The following is a 22,085-nucleotide window of genomic DNA, read 5'->3' on the forward strand; positions in this document are numbered from 1 at the left end:
TATGTTTAGACAGATACATTTAAATTGATGATTTGTAAATTTTAGAGTGCACTGGTTGGTTTGGCACCATTTACTCTTATTTTCCCTTATTCGAATGCACTTTTCATGCTAATTTTAAGGTGTGAAAAGCACAATTAAAGCTGTGTGAGACAGCTCTTATACTATTCATGTTACCTATAAACAATAAAGGCAGTAACTTTGTGGCGGAATCATTGTTGGTGAATAAGTGCTTTCTGCTTCAGTGATGTCACAAGCTCCTAATGAAGTGATATTGCTTAGGCCCCAAAATGGCAGCCTCCAGTTTGAGTAGTTAACAAGAGTGTTTTAAGTAACTACCACTGAATTATGTCTTGACTACAGGGCGTTGCAGGAACTAAAGGAGAACAAGGCATTTCTGGACCCAGAGTGAGTAACATGCATTTTAATTAAGGGAATAAAACATAAAAATAAGCCAGGATTATAAAAATAACGGGCCTGATTCATGAAGGCACATAAATGCCGATACGTGCTGTATTTTTCGTAAAAAATGTCTCTGTGCATGCTCAGAAACGAACCATACGCTAGAGAACGGAGCAACGTCCAATTCATCTTTGAGCGCAAAGGACAGTCTACAATTTCAGGGGCGGAATAGGTAGGCGACTGGGCGTATGCCCATAGTAAATGTATAGTAAGGGAGTGCCAATCTCGAGTACACGCAGCAGCGTCCGCTCAAGCTTTGGGTATCTCAAAAGTATATGATTTTCTGTTGTAACATCTAAAGGTCTAAAGGTGCGGTGTAAGTGCCGATTACTAGAAATGACGGCTGTGTATGCCTGCTAGAACATGTGTTTGCAATCAGGACCAACTGTAAAAATTAATTTAATGTACAGAAGACATTAATGACATCCTAATATATTTTATGGAGAAAAATACACTTATTTTTATTTTTTAATGTTTTGACATTAATGACTTTATTACTAACAGGTGAAATTAATTGAAATTGCGTGACTTGATATTCCACATATGTTTTGTAGGTATCCTGCAGTGACTTATCTGTTAGATCAGATCTAGAACCGTATTCATCAACAAATGTATCTTCAGATCCGCTCCTTGTTGAATACGGACGTGCGTATACTAATATATCTGCCTTTTAAAAAACGCAGAATGCTTTCGTTTTGCGTTCCTTTATGAATCAGGCCCAAAGTATTTTTTGCTGACAGTAGCACCTTTCTTCTGTAAATCAGCACTCTGCTATGTATAAATTGGCAAAAAATGAGAGTGATGTAAATAAATATTCACTTAAAAAGAAAAAAGTAGTATTTGCAAAACTATTTTTATTTGATCTTGTCGCTTTGTACCTAAGATTGAGGTGCAAGTACCTGTATTTATAAAATACTGTGAGGAAGTTTTAAATAGTTTTCAAATTAAGTGAAAACATCAAAAATATAAATTTGAATATGTTGTGTAAGCTTTTAAATATTGCACATTTAATTAGAAAATTATTCAACGTTGTCATGATATTTAGTGTTTTCTGATGCTCCTCTTACCAGACATCTTCTTAGACAGCATAAGACAGCATCTTCTCTCTCTACACCACCTCTCTCAGTGAACTCATTCATTCATTTGTCCTCAAATACCACTTCTATGCTGATGACACACAAATCTATCTTTCCTCCCCCAACCTCCCTCCTGCGTATCTAGCTGCCTACCTGCTGTCACTACCTGGATGTCACAGCGTTTCCTGAATCTCAACATCTTCAATTCCGAGCTAATCATTTTTCCTCCTACTAATATCTCAATATCTCCCTCTTTGTTGACAACATGACTCTTTCTCCTGTCACTCAAGCCCACTGCTTTGGAGTCACCCTGGACTCAGCCCTCAGCTTTGCCCCTTATATCCGGTCCCTCACCAAATCCTGCCACTTCCTTCTCCATAACATCAACCAAAGTTCTGGTCCATTCACTTATTTCTGGCCTTAATTATTGCAACATCCTTCTCACTGGTCTTTCTGATTCTCACATTTTTGACCCTCAATCCAATGCTGCGGCCCAGCTCATCTGCCTCTACCACCTCACTTCTTCCGCTTCTCCTCTGTGTAAATCCCTTCATTGGCTCCCTATCCGCTCCTTACCCTGACTTACAAAGCCCTTACCAACACTTCTTCCCCTTAAATCTCTGCCTTGTCTAAAGGTGCATAACTACCTGGCCGCCCTGCTCTGCCACTGACCTCCGCCTCAATTCACCTCTCATTACCGCCTCCCATGCTCGCCTCCAAGACTTCTGCCGTGCTGCTCCTAATCTTTGGAACTCACTCATCTCTCCCTCACCCTTCAGACCTTCAAACGCTCACTCAAAGCTCACCTTTCAAGTTCGCCTATCCTACCACCTCCCGACCATCTTATCCATCACCTCCTCTTCCTCGTCAGTGTTCTCCATCTTTCCCAGTTGGTCCTACTGTCTCTCACCACCCCTCCCTCTAGAATGTAAGCTCTCACAGACAGGGTTCTCTCTACCTATTGTCCCACGTCTGTCTACTGACTCCCTCATTCATCCTGTCATGTAAATTGTTGCACTCTGTGTGAGTCCCCTTAGCATTACTCACACTCATCTGTGCTACTTGTATGTATTACCTCATCTATTTGTTACTTGCTTCTGTATCCGACGCTACGGAATCTGTGGTGCCTTATAATTAAATAAATAAATAATAATAATAATAATTGTAGCAGTGAGGACTAACCAAAGCACTGCTTTCATGTCATTGTTTTTACAGGGTCCTAGGGGAGAGGCAGGGAAGTCCAACATTGTGGAGTATAATAGCAATCTCAGCGAAGCACTACAGGTGAGCACAGAGAAATTACAATACAAAGCCTTCATCCGATATTGTAAAATATATTGCCATATACCCACCTGATTTTTTTCATGGCTGATCTCCAAGTGGGCGCATGTATTGCAAGGAAGAGACACACACAGAAAAAGGATTTATGTGCATATATTCAGTCGGAAATTTATACCATTTGCACCACAACTACGTCAGGCGTATAAGTTTGTATACGTACACCGGAAAATAGCTTAGAGATGTGGCTGGACAGTGTTAGTAGTAAGTGCTACAATTGTGTTTCACACTGTAATATTGAAATGAAGTGTCACATACATAAGAGAGAATATTATCTAATACTAAGTTATTAATAAATATCAGTCTCATTTTCAATATAAAATACAAAATATAGATATACATGAAATTATTTTGAGTTAAAATTAAATTAAGCTAAATTAAATAACAACTGTTGTTTCCCCCTTTAAAAAGCCAATAGCAATCTGCATTCCTACAGCAGTGCAAATGAAAGTGTAATCTCCGTATAGACAGGAGTGACTTGATACAATATATCTGCGTTGCTTATGATTAAAGTACCATCAGCTGGAGGGGTCATGATGCAATCAGCCAATCAGAAGTGACTAGATAGTGCTGCTGATAGTTTGCCACCCCCGTTCCACCTGTCCAGGTGTAGAGAGACGCAAGTCAAAGATGCACAAAAATGTATGTGCAGACGTATACGTCTGCAGTATGGATATGTGGCTCTTGCGCAAAGAAAAACAGACGTACGTCCAAATAAGCCCCTATATCCTATGTCTTTGTATGTCATCCCCAAAATCTCATAGTGTTTTTTTATTGGTATAAATAGCCTCTCAGCACACGTTGCATTCATCAATATTGTATGAAGACAACAGTAATCCAGGTTGTAAAACCGGCATTTCTCCTATTTCCTAAGAAATGACCTGTATCATGAATCTTGGAAGTGCATAGCCAACTGATGTGTCAGCAGAGAGGTTAAATGTAGGTTTAGCATCATTATTCAATCAGTGCATGTAGAGGATTTCAGGCTGCTTGAAATGCAATTAGAAGTTTGCTTTCCCTCTTTGCCCTTAGGGGGAATTCTATCCGCTAGATATTTCATGGCCTTTAATATCTTACTGTTGGCCATGTCTCCCCCACATGCTTTTCCAAACAGAGCCACACACAGACACAATACAATCTAATTTAGGAGATATCGATCAGCCGGCTGCTCTAAATGCATGGAATTTTTCAGGCTGACAGCAGATAAAGCCGTTTGGCCCACACAGTCTGCCCATTGCTTGCCTATTATAAAACCTTAGGCCCTTTTTACGTTCCTTAAAAAACACTAAAAAGAAAAACAAACTTCCAGTCCCGTAGGCAGGCATCACACAAGTGATTTTGTAACAATTACATAAATGTCTCAGATTTTCTAGTGGAGATTAGGCTTAGTCCCTACTCACAGGAAGAATACCAAGGGCACTTTTTCTATGATGGCAGTTTATATATAGAAAAGCACAACATTTATGTATATAAATGCTTCACTGGTGTCAGGAGCTTTTCAGAACTGAAGATATTTCAGAGGTGGTTGTGGTGGTAGATATGTACCTACCCATAGCATATTTCCTGTCACTGGCCTCATTAGAGAACGCTGCAGCTAAATCTTTTTAGCCAGCTTTTGCAGATAACAGATACATCACAAATTCTGTCAAGGTATGGGAACTTTTACATATATATATTTTTGTGAAAGGTAGTTGTATGTATTTCATACAAGGCTACTGTTTTTTTAGGTGTTGTGGTCCTTTAATATATAGTAGTTTATGGGTCTGTTATTCACATTCTGCTTTGAGGATCTGTCCCCTTTAGAACATTGTCAGTAGTGGGAGGAGCGAGGGCTGAATGTGCCATATAGGCAATGAGAGGAAGCCCTGTCAGGGAACAGCATAGCAATAATTTGATTTACTTTTGCATGAATTTATTTATTGCTAAGTTTAAGAACCAGCTATGTTGCAGAGTAAAATGATAGAAGATTGTTGGATTGAGTGTCATGGATATGTAGGGTTACTAAATTATATTGACTCACAATGCCTATCCGATCCTGGGTCGCATCTTTCTCTGCCAGTTGCTGAGAACAAAATAGTAAATAGAGTAAGAATATTTTAATAGCTAGGTTTGTTCAGTATTTCCGTCTCCTCTGGAGCATTAACCCAGCTAGATACTTTGTAAGCAGCACTGGTTTGTCAGCCCCCTGCAGGAATTTTGGCTAGCCCATTGATAGACAACCTGAACCACTTCAAGGGCTGCACTGGTGGCCCTTCAACCTTCCAAGTTCTGCACATTATCGTTAATCTCAGTAATAAATGAAAACTATACATTTAATCCTGGAAAGAACCACCTATTTGTGTATAATATAAGCAGACTTTTTAAAAGCAATAACAAACAAATCTGATAATAATGCAGAAAGGAGCCGGTGAAGACTCTCATGTGGCCCGAGGGCCGCATGTTTCCCATCACTGTATTAGGCTAAAGACATAATTGCCTGCTGCTCGCTTGAAATAGGCTTGACATAGGCTATACTTATGGCATCATCACCTAACATCTCTATTATGTTGTAGAGTGCCAATGGGTGTAATGCTTTGGTGCCTGATAAATTGTCTCCCCCAACAGGGGTATCACAGGAGGTAACCCCATTAATATTTAGGGAAAACAAGCCCTGTTGCTACATCAGCACCTATTCTCTCCAGCAGAATGTCTTTTTGCACTTTGATAAATCAGCCCCTGACATTTATACCTAAAACCATTTTTTAGGGATTGGCCGCAGCTCATAGACCAGTGCTGTATGCTTACCCCCCAGGCTAAAATTTGCCAGCCAGAATCAGACCTCTACATAACTGCCTCCTTTGTGAGAAGGTTACGTGTGAAACACAACAGCTTTTATTACATTATTACCGGGTTCAGCCTCCATCTGTCCCCAATCGTGGACCTCAAAAAGGGTGGAGCTTATGTGGCAATGTATTGTTCAAAGGAGAGAGCTTGGAGTGGATGGGCAGAGATTGGACGGCTCAAGGGCAGGGCTTATTTTGCCCCAGTTGGGCATGTATACATGTTGGGAGGTGTGCTCCACCAGGAGGAATTCAGAATTTCATTTTTTGTACTTTAATTTCAAATGGTAATGTAATATTGTGTTTTTCGGTTTAATTTACAGAATCCTATAATATTGTATTATTTTTCGTTATTTTTTATCTTGGTATTTGTAAAATTAAAGAATAATATTTTTCATGAGGAAATAAGTTGCACACGGATGGTTTAATGGAACAAGATATTTTTAATTACAATTCTATTTCTCAAAATGAAATGTAATACTTTTTGCAATTTCTGCACATCTTATATCCAATTCATACAGAAACTGGAGTAATCACCAACAACTCACCTCAGGGATCGCTACAGTTTCTGTGTAATGATTGGGCAAACAAGTTATAATTTGTGTTTTATTTCTTTTCCTCCTTTCCAAGGGTCCTCCAGGACCACCAGGTCCACCAGGTCAAAAGGTGAGAAGTTCCTAGAGTTGTAAATATATCTTTAAAGAAATAAATAGTATTGTATTTATGGGAGGAACATATTTTGTTGGTGTGTATCATTGGTGGGAGCGGGCTATAGAACATAGTGGGCCTGAGTCATTAACGAAAGTAAAGCAAAAAAATTAGTAACTTAACACCTTGGCAAAACCATGTTGCATTGGACGGGGAGGTAAATTTTAAATGTGGGGACAGATTTATAGTTGGGGTAGGGCATGTCCTAGATCAACTTTAAATTTCAGTGTAAGCATAAAGCTAAGTATTTGTGAGCTACATGAAAAAGCAGCCAGCATTTAACTTATGAGCAAATTAATAAACTATTTTGCACTCCTTGCATTATAACATGGTTTTGCCAAGGTTCAAAGTTACTCGTTTTTTTGCATTTCCTTTCCTTAATGAAATAGGCCCAGTGAGTATAGGGTATTATTTTAAAATACTAATTTAATTATGTGTAAAATGTGTGAAAATGTTCTTCCATAATTTGTACCAGTAAATTGGCTAACATCTTAAAATAAGAAGTACCTTTAAAATTGACACCGAAATGTTTAACTGACAGTACTAACATACATTTTGGATGGCAATAAAGTAGAATATGACACTCACTAAAAATCTTTGGAAATAGAATTTATAAAAATATTTATTCAGCATTAGGTATCACAGCGCAGGTGGACAATTGTAGACTTCTGTTTCAGAGGCCATAAAAGATGTAAAAGCTTTTAATGCGCCAGATTTTCAGACTTAAAATAACGGTTGTTATTTGTTTTTTTCCCCTTTATCTATTAGGGTGAAATTGGATTACCCGGTCCTCCTGGCCACGATGGGGAAAAGGTAAAGGCCAGCTACCTGTTACCAGCCTTGTGTTAGCCGGTGGATCCAACATAAAATTTACAACAGTACAATAACTTATTCAGCGAAGACATTTAGTTGGGGGCAGAATGGACACAACACTTGTGAATGATAAATGATGTTTTGACATCTTGTCAGACCATTGTGGTGAATATTTGTTACATTTAAACTTCAGGCTGCAGTTATCAGTGTTGGTTTTTAAGGAGTATTTTGTAAAGTAATCACACAAGTCGGTACAAATCAGAAAACCCTCCTCTCTTTTGTCTGTATATTGTTTATTATGGAAAAAGTTATTTGAAAACAAGAGTATGTTATGTCTTGGACTTGATTTGAATGTTTCCTCTCCTGCTTCCACTTTGATGTCACTAGGAAAACAACAGGTGCGTGATACCACACTGCTCACTTAGCCCACCAAGTCCATCATATCTTCTCATTTTCACCTTGACTTTTATAATGATTAAATATGACTTGTAAGAAGTAATTCCTGTGGTTTTAGGGACCTCGAGGGAAAACTGGTGAGACCGGACTTCCTGGTGCACCAGGACCTTCTGGACAGGATGGACTTCAAGGACCAAAGGGAGACACAGGCAGCAGGGGACCACAAGGGCCAAAAGGAGATAAAGGGGAGGTGGGAGAAACAGGTTCACCTGTAAGTAACAAGTAACACTTACAATGTATTTTGTATAATTACTAGGGTTAAAAGTATACAGTGGAGCACACATTGAGTGATAATTGAATTACTTATTTAGGATGCATGCATCTGGAACTTCAAACCAAACACATGGAAATAAATGACCAAATAAAAAACATGGTTTAGAATGGTCATTGTGATATCACTTGGGGCTGGATTCAGCCAGGAAGAGTAATGTTAGGTCAGGGTAGAGTCCATCCAGGTCTCCCCTTGCCTTTCAGACATGATAGTTATGTAATTGCTTGTAGATATGTGATCTAAAAGGGTCCACAAAGTTAATTAAAGTTTAAATAGATTAAAAATTAATATGGTCATAAAGGAGCAAAAAACCTTGGTTCATGAAAATTACATACATTATATAACCTTTTAGCAGCAATGTATGCTATAGTAGATGCATCTACCTATTTCAGGTCCGGTCTATGCAAATGAGATACAAATGTGCTACATCCATTGCAGGCCCCTCTATCCGGAAGATGATAATTTTCTCTACTCTTGTTCTGCCTCTCTCTCCTGTTCTCTGTTTCTTTCTTTCACTGCTCCTCTTCTCTTCCAGCAGCTCTTTTACCCAGGCAGCAGCTTTTCTCTTTGGAAAGCAGAGCTACAGCTTCCACTTTAAGCATTGCAGGTGTAAAGACGCCACAATGCTCAAGTGGAAGGCGTGATTCAGCGTTTTATTTATTGGCGGGGGTCCGCAGAATTACCTTTAATATCAGAAGATGTATATATATATATATATATATATATATATATATATAACTGTTAAAGACTGGACTGGATAACCCTTCTTGAGGTGGTCTTAGTATGTATTTTTATTTTCTGTATTTAGATTCATGCAAGTTCTTGGTATAATGTGAGGCATTTCATTTCAGACCATTACTTTGTATTTTGCCCTGAGGTCTTCTCAAACTCTATTAAAAAAGGGCATTTTTTAATGGAATTCCTGCTTTTCATTTGTGTTATCTATTTATGGCCTTACCTATTTAAAAGTAGCAATAGAGTGGCACTTGCTGATGTAGTTGTTTCTGAATCTAAAATAGTATAAGGTGGTTTTCTCACCATTACTTGATTATTGCTAACACAATGACCTATTGTTTACCAGGCTAATAGTAGCATTGTATAACTTTATTAAGGGGAGATTAAGAAAAGATGGAAGAGAAAAATAACACAATAGAAACATTATAGTGTTTGATATAACTTTTCACTTTATATAATTCACATTTACCAGAACTCTGGACAGATGTGCTTAAAATCACTTGCAATTTGGCAAAATAATATGACCAGACTGGTATTATAAATCTATGTAAAGTACAATGCTGCCTTAATGAGAAAATTGCTCTTTTTCCAGGGCCTTGATGGCCCCACTGGCGAAAAAGGAGAACGTGGAGACCAAGGAGTTCCAGGACCCCCAGGGCTTCCTGGCCCAATTGGGCTTCCAGGACTCACAGTAAGAACGTAATACTCAATAATGTTAGCAATGTGGAGACATTGGGGTTGTTTGTTTAACATGGTTGTAATTGGTTTCTCGTTGCTTCATGTATTAAGTTCACTACTTTTTTATTTCTATCCTAGTCCTTTCCTAATGCACTAACTGTCCCAACTTTCAGGGGATAGTCCAGAATTCTGTAGATAAAAGAATGGGGACTTACAGGCAAAGATACTGACTTTTAAGAAAAGGATGTAGACTTGATTTACAACAAAATAACCTTAGTTTAGATCCCTAAACATTATAATCTATGTAAAGTCTGTTTGCTCGTGTTTTTTTTTTAAATGTCTAACTTATGACACCAACTTAAGTTCTTATTAATACATTGTAACTAGGGAGAGAAAGGTGACATTGGAGAGAAAGGAGATTCTGGGAACTCGGTAAGTGATTGTTAGAATACTTTGTGGGGTGTTCTAAAAGGCTCCTCAAAAATAAAATAATTACCTTCCTCCACCCAATCTATGACCCCCTCTCCCCTCCACCCCGTTATTATATGTTACATATTGCGCATACCTCCCAACAATCCCGATTTTGTTGGGACATTTCCTGTTTTGCGGGCTGCAAAAAGGTCATGCCTTAACCAAAAGTGGGCGGAGCTTTATCTAACTGTGCATTTGTTGGCACAGTTTTGGCGGAAAGGGGGCGGTGCTTATTTTGTCCTGATTTCGTGATTCTAAATGTTGGGAGATATGCAATTCAGTGCATCAAAGATGCAGGAGAGCTGCAAGGAAATGTTGTCCTGAAGACCTTTGATGTGGTTAAGCAGCATCTGAGAAGTGTGCAGTAAAGGGTTTAAGAAATCTCATATTCTGTATATTATACACATTTCACACTTTATGTAGCAAATATTTCCTGCCCAGGAATAGTGTACAAATTGCTCTTCTCTGTTAAAATGCATCTGCAGTGGAAAAAACAGAGGTCAAAAGAATTTTTTAAAATATTTTAAGAGCCAATTTGCTATTTATGGACTACAGAAGGTTGATTTCAAATATCTTAATTCAGTCTTTTGCCTAAGCTATGCACTTTCTGTATGCTATAGTTCCTTCGCAATCTAATGTTTTGCAAGCTATTGTTGTCTGTTATCAGCCTTTTTCTACAAAGGTGGCTACAAGTGGCTGACTGCAGTGGAGCTCAGTGGGGTTACTTGCTGAGTATAGGTAAATTCCTCCCTCCACATTCACAAATGTTTCTAATATCTTCAGTTCTGATAAGTTTTAAACACAATAGAGACAGACAGTGCAACAATCAAAATGATTACGTACTTAATTCCCTGAAGGCAGCTGTTGGCAGAGTTCTCCACACTCTCACATAGAATAAATATATAAGCCTTCAGCGCTCAATTCAGGAGTGATGTGTTCATATGCAGTGATGTGTTTATATGTCAAATAGTAATAAATTAGTGCACTAATTTATTACTATCTGACATATGAACATATCACTCCTGAATTGAGCGCTGAAGGCTTATATCTTTCTGATAAGCTGATGAAACTTTTACATATATATTTGGTCATTTTAATAATAGCGCTTTTCCATAAGGCAATTTGTATTTTAGATTTATTGGTGATTTTAAAATGTGATTACAGCAACCTGTAGTTAATCCATTACATAAAAATGTTTGTTTTATTCTAGGTATTGGGGCCACCTGGTCCGCCCGGTGTTCCAGGACCTGTGGTAAGTACTTGTGCAGTTACTCTGGGGTTCTGATCTTTAGTCCTCTTCATGCATTTTGCAGTCCGTGGAACTCATTATGTTGCTCATTCTATATGCACCTTTGTTTTGCATTGGTGAGCCTAGTAGGTCCACTCCGCACACCTGCTCTCCCTCTGCAACCTTGAAGTGAGCACTCTGCAATAGTCCAGCATCCTGTCACTTTAGAATTATCACTTTTAATAAATTAAGCTTTTCAGTTTTTCTCCTAAAATACTGCTTAGCATAGCCTCATTTATGTCTTAAATGATTCATGAGTGAGGGAACAGTGGGACTCTCTATTACATGTGGTGCCTTCCTATGTTTTAAGGTTCATTTTACATTTGACAAAGAATGTCTGCGAAATGCGCTTCTCTGCAGACTGCAACTGGAAGGCCCAAAATTTGTCTTATTTGATTGGTAGGCAGGATGGCCAAGAGGAATTCAGGGCCCTGATACAACAACTTCATGGGGCCCCCCTTATAGTTGAGCATGGTATAAAAAAATTGTGCCACCACAAAACTATCTGTGGGTGTGTTCATACGATTGGGGGTGTGGAAATGCATCATTGGGGTGTGGCTAGCAGGTGGAAAACATTAGGCCACCCTCCTACAGAAAAAAACCTGCATTGTGGTGCACTCCTAACTTTCAGTACATCTAGCACCATAGTGTAGTATATGAACAATGTAGTATGTATATAAACAGTTAACAATCTTGGCCTGCCCCTTACATTGGGCAGAACAGTCAACAAAAATTGGGATTGTCCCACCAGAATCACAACATTTCACAGACTGTCCTGCTCTCTCCTACCTGTTCTTCTCACTTTCACCACCTCTGGCTGCAGGTTTCTTTAGTTGAAGCTTGTCTGGATCCTGGAATGTTGGGGCGCTATTTTGACAAAAAAGGGGTACATTTAGAAAATTACAATCAGTCCCAGTGTTAAATCAATAGCACCCACAAGTAATAATTAGGCCTTCCTTCAGCCCCAACATTAAAATAATAGTATTCCCATTTAATAAATTAACCTATTTCCCTCCCTGCAAACAGCCCCAGCAATAAATTAATAGTATTTACATTTCAGAAATATACCCGCAACCATTACTGCCATTAAATAATTCATAGTCACATATAATACATTTTCCCCAAACTCACCCCCACATTCAATAGCCCACAAACCATCCCATCTTAAATTAATATTCCTCACTATTAAATTGCCCCACCATTGCCCCACAAACAAAATAGCACCCGTAAATTAGCCACCACCTACCTCATACACACTACATTGCCACAAGGCCCTTGTGCCATCACACACACATTACTGTGCCCCTTCATAAGGAGGCACTGCGTGTAGATGATGATCACACTGTGCCCCTTCATCACAACCACACTGTGCCCCCTTATGATAACACTACGCCCTCCATGTTGCTTTTCCCCCCTTCACCTGGCCTCCTTCATCACACTGTGCCTTTCCCCCCCTTTTTCAATCACACTGTGCCTTCCCCCTTTTTCAATCATACTGTGCCTTTCCTCCCTTTTTTCAATCATACTGTGCCTTTCCCCCCCTTTTTCAATCACACTATGTGTCCCCCCCCTTTTTCAATCATACTGTGCCTTCCCCCCTTTTTCAATCATACTGTGCCTTTCCTCCCCTTTTTCATTCACACTGTGCCTTTCTCCCCCCCATCCCCAATCCCCCCCCCTTTTTCAATCAAACTGTGCCTTCCCTCACCCCTTTTTCTATCACATTGTGCCTTTCTCCCCCCCCTCTTTAAATCACACTGTGCCTCCCCCCCTTTTCAATCACAGTGCGCCCCCCACTTTTTCAATCACACTGTGCCTTTCTTCCCCCAACCCCCTTTTTCAATCACACTGTGTCTTTCCCCACCCCCCTTTTTTTCAATCACATTGTGCCTTTTTTCCCCCAACCCCCTTTTTCAATCACACTGTGCCTTTCTCCCCCCCCCCCTTTTTCCTCCCCTTGCCCCCGTTCTCTTTTCTTCTGTCTTCTCTCTTCTTGCTGGATCCTCTCGGCGCTGCTCCTCACTGAATGTTGGGCGTGACTTGATGACGTCACGCCCGAACATTTAGTGTGAACGGAGCAGAGAGGATGGACGCTGGCGCCGTGATCAAGGGAGTATATGTTTTTTTTAAAACTACCCTGCTCCTCCACCAACAAAACGCCGTCCCCTGCTGCAAAAAAAAAGAGAAAAACACAAAAAAATAAAAATGTAGCTTTAAAAAAACAAAAAACTTTGGCTCTCCCATTGATAGGAAGAGATTTCGGCTAACTCAGAGCTGCTGCTGCAAAGAATAAAAAAATAACAGTCCATTTGTGGCTGAATGGCCATGTTCCTCTACAGTGCACACACAGTTTAACTCTCTCCATTCCATTATCTCATTTCTGTAAGCTCAAATTTGGTTTCTGCACTGCAAAACTAGCCGCACTGGTGTGTCTACTCCCTACTTTCTAAGTAATGTCATCATGCTGTCAACTCCGCCCATCAGTTGCTGCAAACTACTGCTCCTGCACAGATGCTGCCATATTGTACCTTTGCAAGTTGAGGCGCGTGGCTCTGGCAAAGAGGATTTAGTGCAACACCATTTTGTGCACTGAAAATCAGGCCCTATGTATGTTTTGGGTAATACGGTTGAACTTGGATTTGGGTAATTGGCAACAAAAATTCTATAATTTATAATGGATTCATTGCTCCACTTTTGATATTTTAGGGAATGTTTAAGTCTCAGGATATGTTATTATCCTCTATTTATAAAATGTCCGCATAGATTGCAGTTCTGTGTAGTGGGGACATTAAGTATAAATAGATACATAACTTGAAATACAAGCTGAGAGCAGGTTCTATGCAAAATACTGACATTAAATAGGAGTCAAGTCAAAATTGTCATTAAATTTACGTTTGATAAGTCTTTATTTCCAATGCTCTTCACTGTTATGTTAGCATAATGCTATTTCTCAGACTTTGCTGCCCCCTGCTGGAATTACTATTGCCCAATTTTCCCTGCTTAGTGTTTCAGCTGCTTATTGTACTACAAGATGTATTTCTACTGAGAGATAATTGAAAGTAAAAGTAGTATTATTTTCATTTTCCTTTCTATAGTGCTATCATATTATGCAGCGATAATGTTGCTTCATTCACATCAGTCCCTGCTCCATTGGATTTTAAAGTCTAAATTCCCTAACACACATACACACCGACACACACACACACACACACACCGACACACGCACACACACACACACACACACACACACACACACACACATTTCCACATATTGTGCCACAGTAATTCATTAAAAGTAAATATATCTGCAGGGGTTTATCATTATCTTATGAGACTCTGGAATTTCCTAGAACAGAGAAATTCTTGATTGAGAACCATATAGTTGATACAACTGTGGTAAAGCTGGGTGCTGACGTGGGATGACATCTGCTATGATATCTATTGGAGTTAGTGTATTCTTGCAACACACACTTTGCATAAAGTGAAATGGCAACTTTGATAATTACTACATTTAATGTGTGTCTGTTTTTTCCCCCAAAGGGTCCACCTGGTCTTCCTGGCCAAAAGGTAAACGCTAAACCTAGTAAATAATTGAATGCCCAAATATAAGCATGAACAAGTTTTTTGCCTTACTAAGTATGACTGTAGTGTGGCTGCTATGGGGCCCGGTGGTGAGGGGCCTGGTGATGAGTGTTCATTCTCTCCAGCGGCACTTCTGAGCATGTGAGTGTCTGGGGCACAAGGAGTCCCATGTGCGATGTAAAGCTCATAAATGGCTCCACTGTGCTTGCTGCACATGCTCAGAAGAGCTGTGAGCAGATATGTAACAGTGTTGTACCACCGCAATTGTTCAGTTGTACATGCTATATATTCATGTAGATCTTTAGTTATGTACATAATATTATAAAGGGAAATGTTTAGTTAGTATGAAAAGCTATTATCTATTGAAGAAAATGTGAACCATGATTATAAATGCCACATTTGGACATTCCTCCTACTTAGGTAAAGCCCCTCCATGTATCTGTATATAGAGGTTCTCCTACCAGGATTTGCATTGTTACCTGTACTAATCTCTCTGATCCGTTACTCTGACAGCATTGGGAGAAGAGCGTTGTCAGCGCCACTGGGAGGAGGGTACTTCAAATTCCCCAGTGCAATACATGTACAGCTGGCTGTCTGGTCCAGTTATTTAACAGCCTTGGCATGCAAAGCACACCAACCCACCATTATGTATATATGTCCGAAGACAGAAATACATTTTGCTCAGCTAATTAAGGTCACTGAAGGCATTATCATTGACCAAGGTGCAGCCCTTTGTTTATATATTGCCATCATGGCAATTGAGTGCAAAACATGGGGGTGAAGTGCAAGGTGGTTGATGATAAGGCTGGAAGACTCACAGAGCATGCGCAACTTCACTAATACTCTCAAGCACACTAGCATTTCAGGCAAATACCAGAATGGGCCTGGCGGTGGTGCCAAGAGGTGCTACCTAACTCAGTATTGCAGAATGGGCCTGGCGGAGGTCCAAGTGGTGCTACCTAACTCAGTATTGCAGAACGGGCCTGGCGGTGGTGCCAAGTGGTGCTACCTAGCTCAATTTTGCAGAACGGGCCTGGCGGTGGTGCCAAGTGGTGCTACCTAACTCAGTATTGCAGAACGGGCCTGGCGGTGGTGCCAAGTGGTGCTACCTAGCTCAGTATTGCAGAACGGGCCTGGCGGTGGTGCCAAGTGGTGCTACCTAGCTCAGTATTGCAGAACGTGCCTGGCGGTGGTGCCAAGTGGTGCTACCTAACTCAGTATTGCAGAATGGGTGTGGCGGTGGTGCCAAGTGGTGCTACCTAACTCAGTATTGCAGAATGGGCCTGGCGGTGGTGCTAAGTGGTGCTACCTAAAAGTATTGTAGAATTGGCCTGGCAGTGGTGCCAAGTGGTGCTACCTAACTCAGTATTGCAGAATAGGCCTGGCGGTGGTGCCAAGTGGTGCTACCTAACAGTATTGTAGAATTGGCCTGACAGTGGTGCCAAGTGGTGCTACTTAACTCAGTATTGCAGAACGGGCCTGGGGGTGGTGCCAAGTGGTGCTAAGTAACTCAGTATTACAGAATGGGCCTGGCGGTGGTGCCAAGTGGTGCTACCTAACTCAGTATTGCAGAACGGGCCTGGGGGTGGTGCCAAGTGGTGCTACCTAACTCAGTATTGCCTTTTATCTGGTAACTTCCAACAAGTCAAGGGATCAGCAACGGCTCTATAAGCATCTTCAGACAACATGAACTCCTTCTTAGGATATGGGCTTAAACAACACAGTTATATATTGTACACTATGTACTCTAATAAATGTATTAAATATTTGTACTACTGAATAATTATTTATAATATATTTATGCATTTGTTTTTGAATAATAATGAAGTGTACCACAACACTTCTTCTGTAAGATTAGGTTTAAGTATATTCCAGTGTTAATGTGTGTTTAACGCTCTACTTTTGGATTAGTCTTGTTCTGGTACAATTTTGTTTGTCCTCTCCAGGGTGAAGTGGGAGAAAGTGGTGTAAGAGGGGAGAAGGGCAGCCAAGGTGACAAAGGAGACAAAGGTCCTTTGGGTTTACCCGTAAGTAGACGTGGCACCAGTGTTGTTGTATGTTATTCTATATTGCTGAGGGCAAAAGTAAATGACCATATGACTCTACTATAACAATAATATATTCATCCTTGTTTGATGTAGGATGGGAAATATCACAGTAAGAATCTGTTATCACAGCAGAAATACCAGTAGGGGGACTGGGGCCAGCAAAATATAAATTTATCTATACACACAGTGGTTTAAGTGGGCCCATGTATATTTTCTGTATTGTCACTTCTAAATTTCCACATTGACCACTGTGGGCCATGTAGAGTCGGAAGCAATTTAATCTGTATTCCAGTGCAACTCAGAATATTATGCAACTTGCACAAAAACACCTCTTTATCTGCCTTATGGGCCGATGTGCATGAACCATTTAAGTGTATAAGTCACAACAGCCCTGTAAAGCAGATTACTAAATAAATAAATTAATGTTAAAAAATAAATAAAATTGTGCTTCTCCCACCCATACAGCACAAGGGTGATTTATGCTGTTTGGGAGGGGGTGCTCACCTTTTCTTTTTAATACTGCACCGGCAGAAAGCACCCGCAAAAGATACCTCTCCTAGAGACCTATCTGCAGCAATTTCAACTCAGCATAGTACATAGAGAGCGTGAACACGCCTTTACATTGCTAGACTCACCCACTACCTTCCCCGTTCCACCTCTCTAAGTGCAGAGAGGTGCAAGAGGGAGATGTGTCTGAGACTGATCCTTGGCTAAAAATACTTTTTGCACTGTTCATTTGGACTTAAGTCTGACTCTACATCAGTCCCTGTGTAGGTATGTGTGTATATATATATATATATATATATATATATATATATATATCTCAAAATTGATACAATCTAGTCTATGTGAATGTTTAAAATTGTTTGGCTGTTATTTTTGTTTGGAGTGTGAATATAACCACACTAATGATCGGCATGTTATTTTCTACAGTGCACAAAATACCACATTATGGATGGTACGATATGCAGTGTGTATATGCTTTTGTTTGGGAAAGAAGTTGATTTTCTCAAAATTATTTGATGATCTTTAGCAGTGAATTTGCCCATAAAACTGACCTCTACATCTCTTACACTGTATTCTCTAAATTCAGATCTCCAGGTTCCAATTAAATCAGGTATTGTAGTAGACAGAGATGGATAACTATAACTAGCGTCAGACTGAGAAAACTGTATGGTGCTCCCCAAAGTATCCCTGGTCATGTAACCTCAATTGTTTTTTGCTGAAAACTGGCCTAATACCTCTGGGTCATTAAAATGCTTGACAAATGGATTTTGCAATTGCTGTGTACACTTTTCTTAAAGTGTATCCAGCAAGAATTGTATTATTTACTAAGGGTCACATGGCAGGATATAATCCTCATAACATATTCATATTCTGTCTTGTCTATGCTGAGGTGTAACCAGTCCTCCATCAATTCCTGTATGAGTAAGAATCTCTTGATTAATGTGACAACATCTTAGGGCTACTTAAGGCAGAGCCATCACACTATGCAAGGTTTTATCCGCAGACAGGGACACAGGCAGAATTTGCGTAAAGGGATCCAACCTCCTCGTATTTTAAATGCTGTGAAAGTGAATTCTATATCTTTACAGAAATATATAAATGCAAGGCACTTGTGTCAGTTGTTTGCACAGTACATATAAGTACCACCCAGGGCTTTAACAAACTATATTATATAGGGATCAGTAAATAGACAATAGTAAGGTGGCCATTGGTCTTTACAGTGGTCATTCAGCAATTGCAATATTACACACCGGTCACCTGCTAGCTGCAGTATAAACCAGATCTGTCACTGAACAGTATTTGTCTCACTTGACCCAGAGTCACAGGACACCAGACCATCAATATCACCATCAAACCAACCTTCATTTACAAGGACAACAGTGTTCCAGGGCAGTTGCACTTGCACTCCTCTTGCCAGACCTTCCCTAAACATGTGCAAACACATATATATATATATATATATATATATATATATATATATATATATATATCCACTTTGTTTAGACATATGGCTTACATATGAAGCACTGATTCTTTTAAAGATAATTATGTGGGTATTTATAATAGAGGAAGCAATATAAGGCAGCTGACAAATGCTGCTACTTTAGCTAAAATAAGTTGGTGATTAGTGTTCCCAGTACTTCATTATTGAGCTATGTAAGTTGGGAAGATGAATTCCTGTAATGTAATAATAGAATGACAACACTGCAAGGGCAGCTCATATGAATGATTGTGCAATGTCATCAGACTATATTATGTCAATGTGCCGTAACAACACCTGCACCTTTACCTTGTATCTTGTGTTGTCAGTGCTGACTCTGATCATAAGGGAATTTAAGTGTATGTATGTTTTCAGTTGCTGCTTCACTCACATCTCCCCTCCCTCCCTGTTTTCCCTCTTCCATTCTCCTGCCCCCTCCATTTGTATTGACATTCTGCCCTGCTGTCCAGGGTGCTTCAGGTATAGACGGCAGAGTTGGTCCACCGGTGAGTCCTAACTCCATTACACTAACCTACATCTCTCCTACCTTGCCTTGTCCCGTCTGTTCTTTACTGCAGCCTGCTCGCTATCAGATGACTCCCCCCAACCTACAAGCAACATAAAAACTCAGACTATTTATATTGAATTTTTCAAAATACTCTTACGACAGCTTCCTAATAGCTCTCTTTAATTATTGGAATTTTGACTATTAAGCAATGAAACATACATACCATGTGAGTGAAGTGTTCAGTTGCACTTTGGTAACTATATGGATCCAGTCACTGGTGTGCTCAGTATTAAACATGTGAGGTACATCAGGAATAATGTGCAAATTGCTGTACATGAACGTCCTGCCAATGACACATAAACACATCAAGCACGCATATCACACACATCAAGCACGCATATCACACACATCAAGCACGCATATCACACACATCAAGCACGCATATCACACACATCAAGCATGCATATCACACACATCAAGCGCGCATATCACACACATCAAGCACGCATATCACACACATCAAGCGCGCATATCACACACATCAAGCACGCATATCACACACATCAAGCACGCATATCACACACATCAAGCACGCATATCACACACATCTAGCACGCATATCACACACATCAAGCACGCATATCACACACATCAAGTATGCATATCACACACATCAAGCACGCATATCACACACATCAAGCACGCATATCACACACATCAAGCACGCATATCACACACATCAAGTATGCATATCACACACATCAAGCACGCATATCACACACATCAAGCACGCATATCACACACATCAAGCGCGCATATCACACACATCAAGCATATCACACACATCAAGCACACATATCACACACATCAAGCACACATATCACACACATCAAGCACACACATCAAGCACGTACTTCAAGAGAAAATCATTCAAGATATTTCCAGCCTTTGTATTGTGAAGAGATGTTTTTTACTTCACTGCCTGTCTGTATGTTTGGGAGGCCTTTTATACTCTAAAGCTAGCAATTTTTATTAATTATATGAGCTAAATCACATGATTCATTGTTAACAAATCAAAAGTTTCATGCACAGAAATGCTCAAATAAAGGCTGTTCTAGCCTTTATTAGAAAATTAGATACAAGCTTGCCCTCAACCTAATATATGTGGTTCAGGTTTCTCTATAAGGGTTTATACTAGCAATTATTTGTTCTGCCCTACATTACCAAGAAGTGAATGCAAGTTAAGCAAATCTCAACATAGAAATCAATATTCAGATAGACAGACAAACAGACAGACAGCTTTTCTTATAGATGATGAAACTATTTTTAACTATGAGCAACTAGTGTGATGTATTCATATCCTGACATTACTCTACAAGTGAATATAGTAATGTCCAGCTCATTTCTCTAGGACTGGTTGTACATGATTGGATTTTTTCTTACAGTTTTCACTGTTCCTGTACTGTAGTTGAAGTTGGCTGATGTTAAAATTTTAAGAGAATCCAATTCATCTGCAGAGTTTACATACACGTGTAAACGAAAACTGAAACATAAGAATAGGCCTGCTGACAATCATGTGGCTATGGAATATGACAGGGCACCCCTCCTGCCCCCCTCCCACCTATGTAGCAGTGAGGTGCACCGCATATACACTGTGCATGGTAGGCAGGACTACAGAAGCCCTCATGGAAAAGTATAGAATATAAAAGTTCTTTAAGAGCTGTCATTCTGTAATTAAGAAGTAACCTCTGCAATCCTTTGTTAGCGGCAAACAATAATTGTTTGAATTTTTTATGTCCATCCTAGGCTTTTTCCTTTTCTTTTTTTTCTGGTCATTAAGCACCTGCCAAATATTGTTTGGGGATTGAAGTTTTTTGTGTTGTCCTCCTTGAAACAGCAGAAAGTGGGAGATGGATATTGTGTTGAGGTCATGTACAGTACCTGACCGCATGCAGACCGGGTGCTGGGGACAGCTCAGAAAGGCCGACCATGAAACACAATTGCTCTGTGCCTGTATCTACTGGTTCATACCACAAGTGTTTTTAGTGTGAGGGGAATCATTAGAAGAAGTGAAAACTATGTGGCCTGACCTTTTGATCTCTATAAATGCATCCATTTCTGCAGCATGGTGATTTACAAATTGCATGCTAAGCTACCTTCTTGAAATGATGCAAATCCTTTTCCTTTTTTATCTGTTTTATTTTGTATTAGTGACAATGCTTTAAACATGTGACTAAACCAATATGTCTTTATCACGTTACCCTTTTCAGCCTTGAGTTGGTACGATCACACTTTGGATACATTTGGTTTTAATGCTTGTTATACATTTGTGTTTAACGTTAGTGTTTCATCGTCTCCTAATGTTTTGAAGATCTGTTTAGACTCGAGGCTGAAAACTGTAACTAGCCAAAGATAACTTGGCTGCCTGCATAAATTGACTTTTCTTCTACTTGCTTGTTTCCTGATTGTAAAAGTTAAAACCAGATCAAAGTTGTATTAAATAATCTCTTTTTTTTTTCTGTACAATAGGGGACCAATGGACCAATTGGAGTTCCAGGACCAGCAGGACCAAAAGGGGAGAGGGTAAATATGGATATAGTATGTGTCCACCTCGAGGGCTTGGCCACTTTTGTAAATGTATTCCTAAAAACCTGTACTTTGTTTTACAGGGCAGCAAAGGAGATCTTGGTGCCACAGGACCAACCGGACCAGCAGGACCATCTGTGAGTGCAGTAGCACAGCAATGTTTTGTGTGCAGTTTATAGACATGTGTATGTGTAGAAATGTTGGTCAATTTCTGTGTCCCTTGGAGTAGAGGTGTTCTACTAGTTCGGAGATTTGTATCCTA

At 39.8% G+C, this 22,085-nt stretch overlaps 1 protein-coding gene across 1 annotated transcript in view; it reads left to right on the forward strand.

Annotated features, from left to right (window-relative positions):
* COL13A1 (collagen type XIII alpha 1 chain) overlaps positions 1-22,085 on the forward strand; it is a 141,735-nt gene that overhangs the window by 107,906 nt on the left and 11,744 nt on the right. Inside the window, exons 22-34 of the mRNA XM_075216711.1 lie at positions 361-405; positions 2,751-2,819; positions 6,323-6,358; positions 7,169-7,213; positions 7,728-7,880; positions 9,268-9,366; positions 9,741-9,785; positions 11,035-11,076; positions 14,653-14,679; positions 16,641-16,721; positions 19,200-19,235; positions 21,767-21,820; positions 21,907-21,960. Coding sequence (XP_075072812.1) covers positions 361-405; positions 2,751-2,819; positions 6,323-6,358; positions 7,169-7,213; positions 7,728-7,880; positions 9,268-9,366; positions 9,741-9,785; positions 11,035-11,076; positions 14,653-14,679; positions 16,641-16,721; positions 19,200-19,235; positions 21,767-21,820; positions 21,907-21,960 — 786 coding nt within the window. The remainder of the gene's footprint in view (positions 1-360; positions 406-2,750; positions 2,820-6,322; positions 6,359-7,168; positions 7,214-7,727; positions 7,881-9,267; positions 9,367-9,740; positions 9,786-11,034; positions 11,077-14,652; positions 14,680-16,640; positions 16,722-19,199; positions 19,236-21,766; positions 21,821-21,906; positions 21,961-22,085) is intronic.

Source organism: Mixophyes fleayi, chromosome 6 (assembly GCF_038048845.1).
Source record: "Mixophyes fleayi isolate aMixFle1 chromosome 6, aMixFle1.hap1, whole genome shotgun sequence".
In the NCBI taxonomy this organism is placed as follows: Eukaryota; Metazoa; Chordata; class Amphibia; order Anura; family Limnodynastidae; genus Mixophyes; species Mixophyes fleayi.